The 16971-nt window shown below is 40.7% G+C and overlaps 1 protein-coding gene across 1 annotated transcript; it reads left to right on the top strand.

Annotated features, from left to right (window-relative positions):
• Window positions 1-1051: 1051 nt before the first annotated feature.
• mta3 (metastasis associated 1 family, member 3) lies at window positions 1052-16413 on the top strand. The gene is made up of 19 exons (XM_077625877.1): window positions 1052-1309; window positions 2537-2604; window positions 3470-3563; window positions 5550-5676; window positions 5784-5847; window positions 6017-6134; window positions 6249-6354; window positions 6882-6981; window positions 7055-7243; window positions 8148-8222; window positions 8297-8355; window positions 8521-8639; window positions 9127-9284; window positions 10331-10550; window positions 11169-11261; window positions 11338-11502; window positions 11568-11599; window positions 12673-12791; window positions 15399-16413. The coding sequence occupies exons 1-19, from the start codon at window positions 1282-1284 to the stop codon at window positions 15571-15573; spliced, it is 2109 nt and encodes a 702-aa protein (XP_077482003.1). The 5' UTR covers window positions 1052-1281; the 3' UTR covers window positions 15574-16413.
• Window positions 16414-16971: the final 558 nt, after the last annotated feature.

Genomic DNA, 16971 nt, shown 5'->3' with positions numbered 1-16971 from the left:
TGGTTGCTGCTCCCTGTAGCTCTGTTCTTCTCCCCCACATCCCCGGAGAGGACTCCCTATATCCCTCCCTCTCCCTCCCCAGTCGGGCCGATGAGCGAGCCAATCCCATCATTTGAAAAAGTCTCACACAACCCATGGAGTAAATGGATGAATTGTGATTGATGCCTTGAGATGACAGTTTCATTCGTAACTCGTGGCATTCACACTTCTAAAGTCATCTTTCGTAATTGAGGTGGACAGATCTCAATGAAAACACCCACAGAGGAAAAAAGAGGGAAAAATCGATTTGAATCATAACAATATTAGTAGTTTATTATATATATATAGCGTATTCAAGGTGTCCAAAGTACGGCCCCTGGGCCGGATGCAGCCCACTAGGGAGTCCGATCTGGTCTGCCTGAAAGAACTTTATATCCTGTACAGAATGAAATGCTTTTATTTAATTTTTTATTTTCCTTTTCACAATGACATTGCTTCTTTAAACTCTAAAACCAAAAAGAAGTAACCTGTAAATTCCCAAAAATCAACAGAAAGCAGTCAACAAACACGAAGCAGCCTGGAAATTCCCCCCAAATCAATCGCAAACGATACAAAATTTTCACAAAGTGACCTGTAAATACCCTAAACATATTCGGTCGACCATCTGCATTATTTATTGATCGCTAGGTTATCTATGTGGTTAAATGCAAAAATTATCTTCTTCCTTGTTTTACATTTTTAAAGAACATTTTAAACAAACTATCAAGCTACTGTTGTTTGTTAAATGAGGTTAAATCAATGCTAACATGCATTTGTATTTCATTTTTTTGCTCACAAGTCAAAAGAAAAAAGTTTGAACTGAGGCAATGGAACTGTTAAACACATAGTTGGGGGAAAAAATCCAATATTGAATTACATTTATTAACAAAAAAGTACTTTTGATCGTAAAACTAAAGTCCGAATAAAATGAGACAATTCTATTGTTATTACGTTTACTACTGATTATGTTTATGTAGGTACGCGATCCAGTGCGCGTGCGCGCCATCTTCTGACGTCATGAATGTTTTTTTTTTTCGGGTAGCCACTGTATTGTGACTGTGAGGGCTACTGTGTGAACACTAGGCGGGGGGGTTCAATTGACAAAAAAATCCCCACACAAATCAACAATCACGATAAACAAGCACCCCCCTCCGATCCGGTGCACGCATCCGGAATCTCTTTTTACTAGATATATAGTTTTTATTAATTTATTCTTATGATTTCTTAGTGGATGTTTTACGCTAACACTCCGGGAGGGCAGAAATGGCGGCCAACATGTACCGGGTCGGAGGTATGTACGTCAATGTGAAGCTTTTCTCGTATCAAAACTGTAGAAAAGCAGCCGGGTTTCGTGCTTGTATTTTTTTGCTGGGGTTGCAAACGGAGCTGTTCGGGCGGCATCTCCCGGCTTCATTTGCGCCCCGTCGGCCGGGGAAAGAGCTTTTGCTCACCCGGAGTCGACTTGATGCGGGGAGGAAGGGAATTCTAAATATTTGGGCTCCAAAATGGGTCAGGCCTCGCGTTGCCCACCGCTAGCCACCAGCTAGCTTAGCATCGAATGTAAACATTTCACCCTTGCGCTTTTTATTTGTCGTTTTCTGTGACAAAACTTTCCACCATGCATCCGCAAAGACAGCACACGTCCGGCTTCCCGGTCGCCGGTGTAATGAATTCGCCCAAATTGGCTTAGCTTCCCCGGCTACGTCGCTAGCATGCCCACCGGAATTCATCATCAAGCGATTGTCTCGGTTCATGGCGTCGGGCGCCAATAAACACCTTGGAAAAACCACGTCGTCCTTCGTGCATTTTACTCAATGTCCAGGGTAAAAGTACATGTACTGATACAATGTAGTGACAATAATGTATTATTAGTGATTTATGACATTCAAATACAGTTGAAGGACGCGTTCCTAAAATGCTGAACGTCGGTTAACTCATTTAATAGACGGCCAATCCATTTAAACAGGGACGGGTAGCAGCCATGCAAGTTTAAATAGCTTAGACGTCTCCAGACGTCAATGGTAGTGATTTAAATCACTACATGCTATTCTTAGAGTTTTAACCTGTACGCTTTTGTTCAATTTGTTTTATTTTTTTTGGAGAGGGCTGAATAAGGTTTTGATTTAAATGAAAACTTTAGATAAAACTTGAGCTCTGCTTGTAGTACTAAATAAATCATTTCACTATAAAACAATGGATTGCTGAAGTACATGTACATGTATTCTATTACCCACAGTACTCTTTTACTTTTGAGTCTGTTATTTGTTTGAATTACGGCTAACCACGTTTGATTATATTAACGTATGGTATGATTGCTGAATGGATTATCGGTAGATTAAGTGACTTTTCATATTCAAAATTGATATTCAAATCCTTCCTATTGTGTATTACTCAGATGTCATTTTAGATGTTCATGATTTATCAAGCTTGTCTGACTTGTAGAACCAATTTTACAAGGAAATGTTTTTCCCTTCTTTTTTTGCCACATCTCATTCATTGTGTTTTTTTTCTCCCACAGATTACGTGTTTTTCGAGAACTCCTCCAGCAACCCTTACCTGATCCGGCGAATAGAAGAACTTAACAAGGTATTGATGTGTTTCTCATTTTTTTTTTGTGTGTGTATCCTTCTGAGGCCTGGGGGGAATTTTCAGGATTCCTTCCAATTGCCACCTGCATTTACGATTTGCCAGCCATACAGGTCAGTATGTCGCATAAAGAGCTCCACTAATGGAATTGTAACAAAGAGAGTTGGTGATGTAATGACTGAACCACACGTTGGCTTTTTATTGGTCGTAATGGACATTAAATGAGCGAGATATCATTTTGGTTGTAAGAAATTAGGCTCCTGTAAATGGGTTGGACATCTGTTGCTCTCAATGATACATTTCTGATTACGGTAAATTATTAAAATTTACGCTGTCATGAAGCATTTCCAGCTATATTGATATTTGCAACATATAGTAACAGTAAATCGATTGTTGTATGTAGAGTTAATCAACGGGCAGCATTTGTGGTCTCTTCTGTCTATGACGAAAATAAATTAAGTCAATTAAATCTTGGGAGTAGAATTTTATGAACATTCTCACCAAATGTTTCAAATTGCGTAAAGAACAAAACAATTTGAGACCTCAGATGCTGCAAATCGTCACCACCAATCATCCATTTTGTTTCATTAATAGCTACGCAGTCTTAAATGCCGTCAACCTAATTACACAGCCAGACGATCAATCAATCATGGAGCGAAATGGCCGCCATTACTGCTTCTGGTCAGATTGTCATCCCGGCTTTGACGTGGACACAAAAGCGAGCGGAGTGATGCTCAGGGGAAATTAATAAGCTTGTCATATGATGGCTGAATTGAATTGAAAGGGAAGGTGGGGGAGTGGTAGAGCAAACGGGTGGGAACTAGTTGTTCACCTTTTTTTTACCTCCCCTGTCTTTTGTCCTCAGACGGCCAGCGGCAATGTGGAGGCCAAGGTGGTGTGCTTCTACAGAAGGAGGGACATCTCGCATAGCCTCATCCAGCTCGCAGACAAACATGCAAGTAAGTAGAAAGACAATGAGATGCCTCACAGGAAGAACTCGGCTTGTATCGTGCTAGCGTATCAGCTTCGTCATAGTAAACTGTGGATGTATTGTTTGTACGGTATCTGAAAACCTATTAGTTAACCTAAAGATGTTCGATATATAAAAATAGTGTGACACACGCAGTTCGTGGCATAATACGAAATAAATTACAGGAATCAAGACAATATACTGTTTAAAGCCACAGCAGATCAATTTCTACTGAAGTAATTCCCAGCGACATTAAGCATTAGTTGTGCATTATTTATACTTAAGGCAATCACAACAACTATAGAGATTCTGTAAAAAATGATAGTAATTTGCTCAAGTTTACAGGAGCAAATTGTGTACGATAACAAATGCAAGTAGTTAGTGCAGTACGGCATAAATTTGACATAATGAAATGAAATTTTCAGTAAAATGTCATTTACTGGAGGGAGTGGCGGGTGACCATTACAAAACTGTGAAAGTAACACTCAATTAATTTCTGTCACTCCCTTACAGGTATTCGTTACCGTGTAGTGTTTGCACGCACTCAAAACGGGGAACGCCACCAAGACATTAACCAAAATGAATAAATGAAACATGCTGCTCATTAGACCATAAAAGTCCATTTAAAACACAAGTTTCAGGGGGAGAGAAAAAAGCCTCCTATTACCCAGTGCCATTTTGTAACGGCTTTCAAACAAAATGTCTCCCCCAGCATTGCTATTTTGACAGCAATGACAGCTGCACATGCGCAAGGTTATGACTAAACATGACTCGCTTCCATCTTAGACGATTTATCTAAAAGGCAGCTACTACGTGACATAAGAGGCTGTCACAATGACTGCGCTCACCAATACAAAGCATGAAGGCCTTTTTTTGTTTTTGAAAATTCACAGCAAGAGCTCCAACCTTTAGTACATGCAGAACGAATGAGTGTCGTTACTCACGCAAGAGCTGACAACAACCCAATTTTGTGCTGTTGTGGGCTACATCGCTAATTGATTTTTTGAAACCACCAGATGCCGCCCTGCTGCTTCCCCTAGAAAAGCCACTCACTTCACTCCAATGGTGTTTCAACCACCAGGCAAAACATTATTTTCCATTAAAATCCCTCAAAAATGGAAAGGTTTTTAATTTGAGAGAGTGGCAGTGAATGATGCCATTGATTGTGATAATGTCCTAATCATTGGTATAACAGTTTTGGGTTTTAATATATGTAACCAGATCAGCTTTGTTGTTGCCATCTGTAATCGGTACATTCTGAATTAAAAAAAATATCTGAAAAAAATGTGAAGAAAATGCATTTTCGGGCACTCATTTGTACATGTGAGTGATTTCCGGCAAGCCTCCCAGTCAAAATAAATTGGACGTTTAGTGGCGTCAATGGCATCTGAAGATTTAACAGTAAATATTTCTCCATTAAATTTAGAAAAATAATTTTAGCATTTTTAAATCAAAACAAAAATAAGAATGGGAAAATGGTAAAAAAAATATGTTATACTTGGTTTTCAAATTTAAATAAAAATGTAATTACTATTTTTTTTAAAAAATACATTCGACAAGCATTCACAGCCAGTCTTGGCAGTTAAAATGAATTGGATGCCTATTGTTGTCAATAGCAGACAGTGAGTTAAATCCAATGAAAAAAGAAAATCTTTACATTTTTTTCTTCAAATTGTATGTACAGAAGTGTAAAAAAGGGCATTGTTTATGTCAAGGTAGGTTTACAGAGCATTGATTCTCCAAAAAGATGGGGAAAATAAATGCCTGCTTTTCTGGGGAGTGCAAAACAGTTTTGACAAGAGCTACTCTTGCAAGATGCTCCACCAAGACTAGAGTAGATGATGGCGAGTCGCCATGGCAACAAGACAACTATGATTAAATTGCCAAAGTGTTATTTTGAAAATGAGTTCCATCTTGTTGCTGGAGGTCTTTTGTTGTTCATTTCTGTTGAACAATTATGTTTGTGCATCTGCAGAAGAACTGGAGGAGGAGAAGGAGAACCCTCCGGAGACGGATCTCACAGACAAACAGAAGCACCAGCTTCGTCACAGAGAACTCTTCCTGTCACGCCAGTACGAGAGCCTACCCGCCACGCACATCAGGTACGTTCAAACGCACGCCCTCCAGTACCCTCTCCCGCTCATGTAGCAGACTTGAACCGTCCAGGCTCACTTCCTGTTTCGAATGTCACCGCCTTTGTTCTCTGTAGGGGAAAGTGCAGCGTGGCGTTACTGAATGAGACAGAGGCAGTTCTTTCATACCTCGACAAGGAGGTTTGTAGACTTTTCACTGCTGTGTTAGAACATTCCTGTTTAGAGAACTTGGCAGTAAAACAGGCCATAATACAGGCTCCTCTTATAACCAAATTTAGTGTAGTTCTGCACGAAACTGCTTTAAAAATGGCCCAATTACATCTTTTTGTGTATTTTCCCTCCCCAATAGGATACTTTCTTCTACTCTCTGGTGTACGACCCAACACAGAAGACCCTTCTGGCCGACAAAGGCGAGATAAGAGTGGGGCCACGCTTCCAGGCTGACGTGCCGGAAATGCTTCCGGAAGGTTAGCACTCAGATCTTTTTTTGTTTGTTTGTCAAATTGAAGCAAATATTTTGGCTAGCTCGTTAAGATTTAGTTTTAAATGGGAAAAAAATGGCCGTGTCGTTTTTTTTCCAGCTGGCCAAACAGACGACAGGGACCAGGCCAAACTGGAGGAGAAACTCTGGGATCCCGATTGTCCGCTCACCAACAAACAGATCGACCAGTTTTTGGTAGTGGCGCGGTAAGAGATGACCGCTGGATGCAAATTTCTCGACTATTTTGATAGTTGATTAATTGCTTAGAGACATTGTTGACTTCAAAATGATCCATGTCCTTTTTTTTTAACCAGCCTTTTAACTGATTGGCTGCCATTGAAGCTGATAGATGTCCACTCTAATATGATTGGGAGAGATGGCAGCATCTATTGCTGCTAATTTTAGTGAATGTGTCTATAGAAAATGTCACAAATTCTTTTTTATTGATCAATTTGTTAAAATTTCCATTTTTAATTAAAATGTGAAGAAGAATTTGAGCTGGAATTTGTGATTGATATACGAATGGATAAATTGACAGTGTGATTGTTGACCAGCAAAATAATCCTTTGATGGAAGCCCTATTAAATCAAATGGATTCATGTGGAAACTGGAAATTGTGATTTCTTTTTAAAGAAATAAATGGACAAATTGCTAAAAATAATTGCCCACAAACAAAATAATCCTTTATGGCAGCCCTATTTTCTCAAATGGATTTTTTATTTTTATTTTTCAGGGCGGTCGGCACCTTTGCCCGGGCGCTGGACTGCAGCAGCTCGGTCCGACAGCCAAGTTTACACATGAGCGCGGCGGCAGCGTCGCGCGACATTACACTGGTGAAATTAACAGGCATAATACGTTTCACCATTTGGACCCGATCGACCAAATTCGTTTCTCCTTTTCGCGCAGTTCCACGCGATGGACACACTGCACGTGCACAACTACGACCTGTCGAGCGCGCTGAGCGTGCTGGTGCCGGCGGGCGGGCCCGTTCTCTGCCGGGACGAGATGGAGGAATGGAGCGCCTCGGAAGCAGCCATGTTTGAGGAAGCATTGGAGAAGTACGGCAAGGACTTCAACGACATCCGACAAGACTTTGTAAGTGGCTTAGTGTGCCTTTGCTGGAGGCTCAAGTGGGAAACCCAAAGGATCGATTATCTTAAGAACACAATGTTTCCTGTGCTTCGTCTGATTACCAAATGTATATCATCTTAAGTTGGCAATTTAGGTTTTACTTCTGGTTCTAAATGTTATTCCGTGTTAATGCACTTTTTTTTTAGTGTAGAAGTAAAAAGTAATGTGTAAAAAGATTGATTGGATGCCAATGACATCCCTTCCATTTTGAACTGGAAGTTCTGGTAGAGATCGTTTGAGGAATTGGATGGATTGATCTGTCAGTTATGTGATAAAACTAATTTTGTGAGTCATCTCTGCAATTTAATGCTGCCAATGGCATAAAAAAAACCTGATTATTCTCCGTGAATGACTCTGATCGATAAAGCTATCAAAGGTTTTTATGCTTAGCTCATTTACTACCACGCACGTACTGTGCAATTTTTTTTTCTTTACGATCTTCAACTGCTCATATCCAAAGATAAAAAAAAAGAATAGAAACAAACCTTTTTATGAAGAAAGATGGGAGTCTAATCTTTCGGCACTTGAAAGAAGTGGTTGTCTTGTAAAAAATGACTGAGTGAATGAGGTACTTCTCCATCCAAGCATGAAACGTTACAATTTGATTCAATTGCCTGTAAAACATTTTTCCCCTGTCGATTCTGGTGGCATGGCACCAGGTGTTTATGAATACATATTCCCATCTTCTCCACGTCCAAAAAACCTTAATAAGCTTGCTGCATTCAGCCTCGTTTGGTCACGACACCACTAATGAATATGCATAAAGGGACGTCCAGATGGCGAGAACATGAGAAATTGATATAATTCATTTGCTCCCTGTTTTGTCTCCCGCCCTTACTTTTCTTTTCCTTTCTTTTCTCACTTGTAGTTACCCTGGAAGTCTCTGACTAGCATCATAGAGTACTATTACATGTGGAAGACCACGGACAGATACGTGCAACAGGTGTGGCGTCTGATGACAACGTATGGCGGTGTCAGTTAGTGATTAACTTCATCACCGTTACTGTATGTTTGCAGAAGCGGCTGAAGGCAGCTGAGGCTGAGAGCAAGCTGAAGCAAGTTTATATTCCCACATAGTAAGTCGCCCCGCCGAATGACGGGGATCATTAGTGTTCCTGTCGTCTTCGTCGCCGCCAGACGGAAACATTCATGCATAATTGAGTGCTTTTGATTGAAAGCACGCCAGACGACTAAATCCTTTCCCCCCCTCGCCTCTCCGCCGACCCATCTTTTTCTGACAGCAATAAGCCCAACCCCAACCAGATCTCGCTGACCAACGGCAAGATGGCGACCGTCAACGGCGCCGGACCCGGAACCTTCCACGCGGCGGGCGGGGGCCGAGCCTGCGAGAGCTGCTACAGTGAGCCAATTTACACTTTGACGAATGATATACCGTATTTTCTCACATTTTAGCAACCTCCGCGTATAAGCCGCACCCTTAAAATTTGTCTTGAAATCGTTGAATTTTACCATTTCTCTCGTATAAGACTCCCCCGATTGACAATTTTCACCTCCATATTCATGGTTTTAATAGGGAGTACAAATGTGTAACTTTGAAGGGAAAATCTTAATAAAAATCATCGCACCTGGTATTTCTGATACTGTATGAGTTGAGGTTTTCCTGATGTAGTTCCTTTCCTAATTGATCAATTTGATTAGCAGAGCTGTCCAATGCATTAGTCCAGATTGGCTTCACCAGAAAATCTACTCGCGTATCGATTGGTCATTATTACGAGGTTCCGAAAGCCCGTGGTTGTCTTGGAGCAAGATCAATCGAGCACTTGCGAGTAGACAAACTCCTTTGGTGAGCGATAAACGAGCTAATGTGCTTCCATTCTGATTCGCAGCGATGCAGTCGGCCCAGTGGTACTCGTGGGGGCCCCCCAACATGCAGTGTCGTCTGTGCGTGTCCTGCTGGATGTACTGGAAGAAGTACGGCGGTCTGAAGATGCCCAGTCGAGCCGAGGTGCCCGAAGAGAGGACGTCCCCGAGCCCGGCCGCCAACGTGAGTCCACTGTAAATGACATGTTTGTGCACGTTGAAGCGACAATAACGTGATTTATTGTGGCAGGCGTCAACATGACTTATTCTGTGAGCTGCAAACCTCTCACATGTTAGATGCTCATACGTTCAACACATTGAATTTTAAATGGGTAGACGAGAGGGTAACGCCAAAGTTAAATCAAGTTAATTGGGAATAAACATGACTTCTCCTGCTTAGGCTGCCAAATATGGTGACTTCAAGGCTTCTTAGGTCACTGGCGTTTAGAGCGCAATCCATTTTGACTTGGATCGCTGCCTTCCCTCCCGGTAAAAATGGACTGGATGTCTTTGCCAACAATAGCGGGGATGAGTTAATAAGGTTCAGTTTGGATTTCATCATCCAATACGCTTGCCCTCAAGTTACCAACGTGTTAAAAAAAATAGGATTCCAGCTCCAGCTTCAGGTACTAGTTTAATTTATCTTACCAAATCTTAGGACTACCACGACTAATTGATGATGAATGTTAATTGATCAACAAATAGTTTGGTGGTTAATTAATTGTCTCGGATTTATTATTGATTATTTTTACATTTATTTTAAAGTGAAAAAGGTTATAAAAGGATACCGTATTTTCCGCACTATAAGGCTCAACAACAAAAACTTGCAGTGTGTCTTATAATCTAATGCACTTTTCATATGGAGCAATATTGGTTAAACATTGTATGAAATTCCCTTTAGCACAGCTCCATCTAGTTGATGTATAACACAACCCCTAAACACTACTACTATTACTCCTACTACAGCTACATCTACTGGCTCTCAAACACAATCCACTATTACTACAACAGCTTCATCTCGTGGAAGTATAACACAATCCCCTAATACTACTACCACTACTGTGTTTTGTAATCTGGTGCGCCTTATGTATGAAACACATTTTACAATCGGCCATTCGTTGACGGTTCGCCTTACAGTGCGGAAAATACGGTCCCCTGACCCCCTTATTCGGATTGAAATATATTTCTGCTGCTATTCCGCCTAAATGGTTTCTCATTGGTCACTTGCAGGAGCCACGTTCGCGTGGCCACGCCCCGCGCCAGTCTAACCACATTCCCATGCGCAACAGCGGCAGCCCCAAGTCGTCCATGAAGACCAAGCAGGCCTTCCTGCTTCAGGCCACGCGCCTCACCAAGCTGGCCCGCCACATGTGCCGCGACGTCATCAGGCTGCGCCGCGCCGCACGCCGCCCCTTTGTCCCCATTAACTGCGGCGCCATAAAGGCAGAGTGTAAGAGCGCCTTTAATTCCTCCTAAGGTGGACACACACTCACACACACACATTCTCACCCGCCATCAGCGCCCCTTCCGTCTGTCTCTTCTTGTTTTTATTGTTATTATTTTTTGGGTTGTTTTTGTATTCTCCTATTCCTTGTTTCCCCCCTCTTTCATTTCCAATAAAGGCTGCCTGTCCTCATCTCGAGTTTCAATCATATTTCCTTTCGGAGTCACTACTAGGAAGATGTCTAGTTTTTATACGAAGGAGCAGCACGGTGACATTATCACTCCATTGCCATCAATCAATCAATGGACTCTCTCCACCCCTCCACCGCCATCTACCTCCTCTTCCCGGTCGCTGTAGCGGACGTCCAAATAAAGTTCCACCTTGAAAGCATCTCCTCCGAGTCCTTGTGTGCTTTCGTGCGTCACGTGTGTGTTACTCCTCCATCGACTGATTGATTGGTCGCCAAAAAGACACAAACCCCCTCTCACACTCCGCCGCATGGATCGTTGCGCCATCACCACGCCCTCATGTTTGTGTCGAGTGTAAGTGAGCATCATCATCCGTTTTTTTTTGGGAGGGGGAATTTCACGCTTCTGCTGACTTGTCAATTGTGTGTGTGTATAGATGTCACGAGGGCGTCTGAAGGTCACGGGCCACGCCTCCCCAAAATCCGAGCGGCGCAACGGAGCACTTTGACCAGCGTGGTGCAATTTCTAGGTAAGTCCGACGTATCGAGTTCAACCGCCGTCTCCGAGGCGATGGAGCCGTGACACTGTTCTGTTTGTCGTTTCAGAGTCCCGTCCGGCATCCCAAGCCCCGCGTTCGCACCGCACGGCCGGCCTGCAGACGCCGCCGCCGCGTCGACTCCTGTCCTCGCTCCCGCACGGGCCTCACGGCATGTTGGGAAAGCGCAGCTTTCATCATCACAGTAGAGGAGCGGAGCCTGACAGGCGCCCAGGTAAGGATTTTTATATTGAGAGGTGCTTTGTCCAGGTTTGTCACTGTCAACTTTTTGTGTTGCAGAGAACCCCGGAACCACGGGTGGTGCTTTAATGGTGAGTGAGAAATTTACTCATTAGCTGCCATTGATGGTTATAGACGTCCGATCCATTTGAACTGAGAGAGGCTGGCAGCAAATGATTGCGCTCAAACCCCCTAGTTCAACTCCTAGTTAGCTATGGTTTATCAATGAACAAATACAGTTCTATTTTTGTTTTCAGTTAGTTTAGGTTACCAAATATGGTTTGGATTATCCTTTACTGTATACTGTAGGTCGTCTTACTACATACATTACTAGATATGATTTTTCCTTTTTTTTTAATTCACCAAATTTGATGCTGTCTAAATTACCAATTAGTAAGACCCTTTGCAAAAATGAATACCATAGAAAAGTTTATTTACATTATTAAAAACATTTTATTATATAATTTCTTAAATTGTAGTCATTTTATTTATAATATAATAGTATTTCACAGTGTTCAACTTTTGGAGAGTAATTTTTATTTTATCATAGAAATAAATGTTCATATTATTTTTATGTTAGTAAAATTTCAAATATGTAAAAGCTACAATATTACTAACCATAACCACATAGGAATTTTGCATGATGTTCTTGTGTTTTTATTCAACATTTTATTTTTTTATATTTCATTTAAAACTATTCTTCTCATGATTAAGTTTTAGATGCAGATGTTTGTTATCATATTTCATATATAGATATGCTTCCATGATATTCAAATTTTTGGAATTTCAAAATTCGATAAAAAAGATGGTTTATATTTTGGGAAATGAAAATGTTTATTTATTTTCTTAGTGTAAATAAAGTTGGAGTATGGAGTATTTCCTAAACATATTTTTTTCTGTAGCGCAATTGTTTTTTCTTAAATCACCTAATATGAATCCACTCCGTTTTCAAATCACAATTTTTGTTTAGATGACTAATCACACTTAACTTTTTTGACTCAACTCAGTTTGCCAGTTCTTATCTTAGAAAGTGAGCCACGCTTGTTCAAATATGGTCATGTGTAGGTAGCAAATTGCAACTTCACTTATCTATTATTAGCCATCTTATCATCATCATTATTGCACCTGCAATTATCCTCATGAATGCTTTTGATATCCCGGTTAGCATAACGGACGCAGCAGCAGCGGCGGAAGCACCCGCGGAGGGGTGATGATCCGCAAAAGACGCCCCAACTGGATCGACGCCCCCGATGACAGCTTCTTCCTCGTCACCAGGGAGACCAGGTAAGCTAAAGGTGACCCACCCGCTGACCCCCCCTCCTCTACACCACATTTGATGCCGTCTCGGCGCCAGAGAGAAATAGCATTAAAATTGGATGCCGGATTTTCATTTGAAACTTAATTTGAACGATGGAAATGAAAATGAAAAACGTGGCTGGAGGTTATGTGGGTAAAAAATGCTCTAATAAAAGCAGAAGCAACAGCAATGTTCTTCCTGCTAAAGGGACGTCGACACCATGAAGTCAAGCGATTACCTAGCAACGGAACGACAAATAGCTAACATTTAGATAATGTTTCAGTGGCGTTGCTGGTGATAGACGTCAAATTCGTTTTGCCTGGGAGGGATGGCATCAATTATTTCTGTCAGCTTCCCCAAATCAAAATAGAGCATCGTCGACTGCTAATATTGTCATGCACCGCCATTCCCCTTTCACAACTCTGCCTTTTCACTATATAAATATAGCGTGTCAGCAAGCAATGTACCAAGACTGTCAAGCTGCTAGCTTCGTGACCGGACATTTCGTCGACGGACAATTCATCGCCGGACAAAGTATGCACTGGTAAAGAGTTGATGGTTGGCAGGTGCACTATAGAACGTACCGTCGCAAAACCAGTGCATACTTTTTGCCAATAAATCGAGATTAGTGTCAGTTGCCATTAAAACGATATCTTCCTCTTCGACTAAAACAAATTTCTCCCCTCTTAACGAAACCCTAAGTTTGTCTCTTATTATAACTGTCTGGCGACGAAGTGTCCGTCGACGAAATGTCCGGTCGATGAACTGTCTGGCGACGAATTGTCCATCGACGAAATGTCCGGGCACCGTCAGCATCATACAGCGACATCGACAGAATTTTGAATTTAGTGCATCCTGAATGGACACCCCGTCCATTTTGTAGAACATTTTAGACTTTTAAGTGCGCCTCATGTCAAGTAAATATGTGCAGTGTTGTGTTTGTAGTTTTTTTTTAATCGCTTAATTAGGGGAATTGCCATCATTAATAAGGGGAGTAATTGGCCGAGGTTGACAGGTATGCTAATGACAACAAATGGGTTCGTTTAGCTTAACAATTTCCACCTAATTGACCAAATGCGGCTCAGCGCCCGACACAACTGTTCTTACCGAACACAAATAGGACCGCCTTTGCACCACACGAATGTGCTGGAGAAAGATGTTCTCCCATTTAGGCTAATCAAGTCCAAGCCCGTAGCAGCGGCGCTAACCGGTGTAGACGGGCCCGCGAGAAATTACGCCAGGCGGGCTCCTGACTGCATTCGTCATTAGCACATTATTAACAAGTGCTGCTGGGCTAGTAGGGCTTCGGAAATCTCTGTGAGTACAAACACCTAGGAGAATTTGGATGAGGAAGTAATACACGTTAATGGCTGTGATGGGAGAGAAGACGGCGTTTTGCTAATGACTTTGACGTATTGCTTTTCTCTTCCATCTCTTTGTCTTTCTCTCTCATCCTCTCTCAGTGTGGTGAACAACGCCATGAGGCACAACCCAGAGAGAGAACAAGAGAGGGGGACTTAGAGGTGGAAAAAAAAAAAAAGAAATAGTCATAATTAAGTCATTGAATGTCATGGTTGGCAAGACGACCAATCCATTTGAACTAAAAGTCCAAGTGTAGCCAGAGTTAATGTTTTTTTTGGACGCAAGCTGGGTTTTTAGGGTTAAAAAAATGGACGCAATATCAATTTTACTACAAGTGGAACCATATTTGGAAGCAGAAGAGAGACTATATTTGCTTATTTAACTCTCACGGACAGTGGTCACCACAATGGACATCTATTTAAAGTTATTAGCTTAACTTCCAGCACAAGTCACTGAGTATGTGATGTGTGTTTTTAAAAATATATATATTTTCCTCTTTTACAATGACTATTGTTTTAAAAGCTCTTTTACTGTTGCTACTACTATTTGGCATCTGTTATTTCTATTTGGAATGACGTTTTCAACCTGAAAAAGGACCCCTTAATTAACAAATTTTGTTTTATTTATATATATATATATATATATATATATATATATATATATATGTATATGTATATATATATATGTATATATATATATATATATATATATATAATTTACATAGGTTTTTTAAGAATTGTTTTTGCAAGAATTAACTATTGATACATGGGAACTTGATAATATTGACCTTTATTTTTTGACGTGTCGCTGGTAAATGCCACAGGAAAAACACTCACAAAATCCGAAAATGATTTTTAACCTCTATGAAATATGATTTTTGATGTTTGTCAGGTCTTCTGTTACACGCTAAGATTGAGAAACTGATTCTTATACTTCTCTTTGAATATTTAAAAAAAAAAAAGGATGGACTATTTCAGGGGTGGCTGCCAAATTATTTTTGGAATATAATTTCTTAATTGTTTTTAAATGAGCCCTAATGAATTTGAGTGTATTTTAAGAGAGATTGAAAATAAGAGAAACATGAAATGAGCCAAAGAGCCACGCTATATACAAAATATGATAAGAAGAGCCGTATTTATTTTTGCTGGGAGCCGCATGCGACTCGAGAGCCACATGTATGCCACCCCTGGACTATTTGATATATGATTGTGTGCTTTTTGCGCCCCTTTCAGGAGAGCGAGGCGTCTGCTGTCTCGCTCACAGCTGCGGCATGCGTGTCGACAACCATGTGAGCAGATCACCCTGAGGAGAGCCTCCCAGGCCCCGCTACCGCAGGGGCTGGTTTTGGGGCCCCCGCACCCACACCCCAGCTTGAGGATGCGGGGCCCCATCGTCATCCACGACTGAACAACGCCGCCGTCTTTTTTTTCTCCTAGCGTCAACGAGCCGCCTTGCAATAGCAAACACCTGAAATGTCAATTTTTTTTAGGTAAAATCAATCAAGTTGTACCACGTAAATTATCGGTGGTTTAATTCATCACTGTGCACGAGTGTGTTTTTTTTTAGTGGATGGACGTAAGTTTTGTCGATTGTGATTTGTGATGTTTGTATCATATTTTTATTTGAGGAAATGGATTCATTCATTGACAGCGACAGACGTCCAATCCATTTGAACTTGTCAAATGGATTGGTCGTCTTTGTTAATGCGAGTAGATGATTGGAAGATTTTGCTTTAAAAAAAAAAAAACTAATACCAGTAGAATCTCTATTGGCTTTGCAATGTTATATTTCCCTTTAAACAAAAAAAAATACAGTAAGTCACATCTTCAGGCAGGTTTAGTTTAAATATGTAATATAAGACAAAATGACGAGTCATTTTGACAACTTTTCCACCAACATAGATGGTTACATTTAAAAATTAAAATGGGAGAAAAAGAATCAGCTATTTTTTTTAAACCACCAAAAATTGGGATTTACACTTTTATTACCCTGCAATCTATCACTCATCAATGTTGTTTTGTTCTTTATTTTTAATACATTTCCAGACCATTAAAAAAATGTTAGTGACATGGGAACCTGGAATTATCTTAGTTTTATAACTTCCTGACATTGTTTAAAAAATAAAAAAGGCATGATTTTGATTTGACTGTGATTTCTTCATTGAGAATGTGTTCTCTTGTCTGTATGTCATGTTAAACTCTGAATATACTGATGATGCTCATAATAAAACAAACTCCATCATCTCTCTCTCTCTGGCTATTTTTGGCCTTTAGACCGTGCTCCTGATATAGTTTCCCTGCAAATGAGAAACAGAAGGCTAGGGTAAGAAAACCCTGAGATAAGTGTAAGATTTGAGATGATTGCTGAAGAAAATTGTTTTAACTGCAGTCACCCTTCTTAAGGAAAATATAACATCTGAACGCCTCTAAATTGTTACGTTTAAACTAGCATGTGCTCTGAAACCACCAGTGAGATTTCATATATTTTTTCGCAATATTCAACGTTCAAATACCTTTTAAACCTTAATAGTGAATAAAAAAGATCCAGGTAATAACGAAATATTATTAGACTAAACAGAATTGGCGTTTTTTTCCGTGGAAGACGTAGGTGGTTTTATGATTTCTTTTTTTAACGGGACGTACTTAAACACAGCACAACAAGTGATGATGCTTTCGTGTCCCCCTGATATTTGTGTCATCTTTTTCAGTCATAATTTAAGTTTGTTTTAGCTCTGAAATATACCTTAAAAATGCGTTTCTTAACGTTTTGAGTGGAATTCCCAATTTGTGTTTACGATGGCATCTT

The sequence above is a fragment of the Stigmatopora argus genome, chromosome 18 (genome assembly GCF_051989625.1).
Source record: "Stigmatopora argus isolate UIUO_Sarg chromosome 18, RoL_Sarg_1.0, whole genome shotgun sequence".
NCBI classification, from domain to species: domain Eukaryota; kingdom Metazoa; phylum Chordata; class Actinopteri; order Syngnathiformes; family Syngnathidae; genus Stigmatopora; species Stigmatopora argus.
Note: the sequence above shows the minus strand (reverse complement) of the source record. Positions and strands in the feature narration are given on the sequence as shown.

Coding starts and splice junctions, on each gene's coding strand:
- mta3 (XM_077625877.1), top strand. CDS start 1,282: ATGGCGGCCAACATGTACCGGGTCGGAG. Junction 2,605..3,469: donor GAATAGAAGAACTTAACAAG/GTATTGATGTGT, acceptor TTTTGTCCTCAG/ACGGCCAGCGGCAATGTGGA. Junction 6,135..6,248: donor GCCGGAAATGCTTCCGGAAG/GTTAGCACTCAG, acceptor TTTTTTTTCCAG/CTGGCCAAACAGACGACAGG.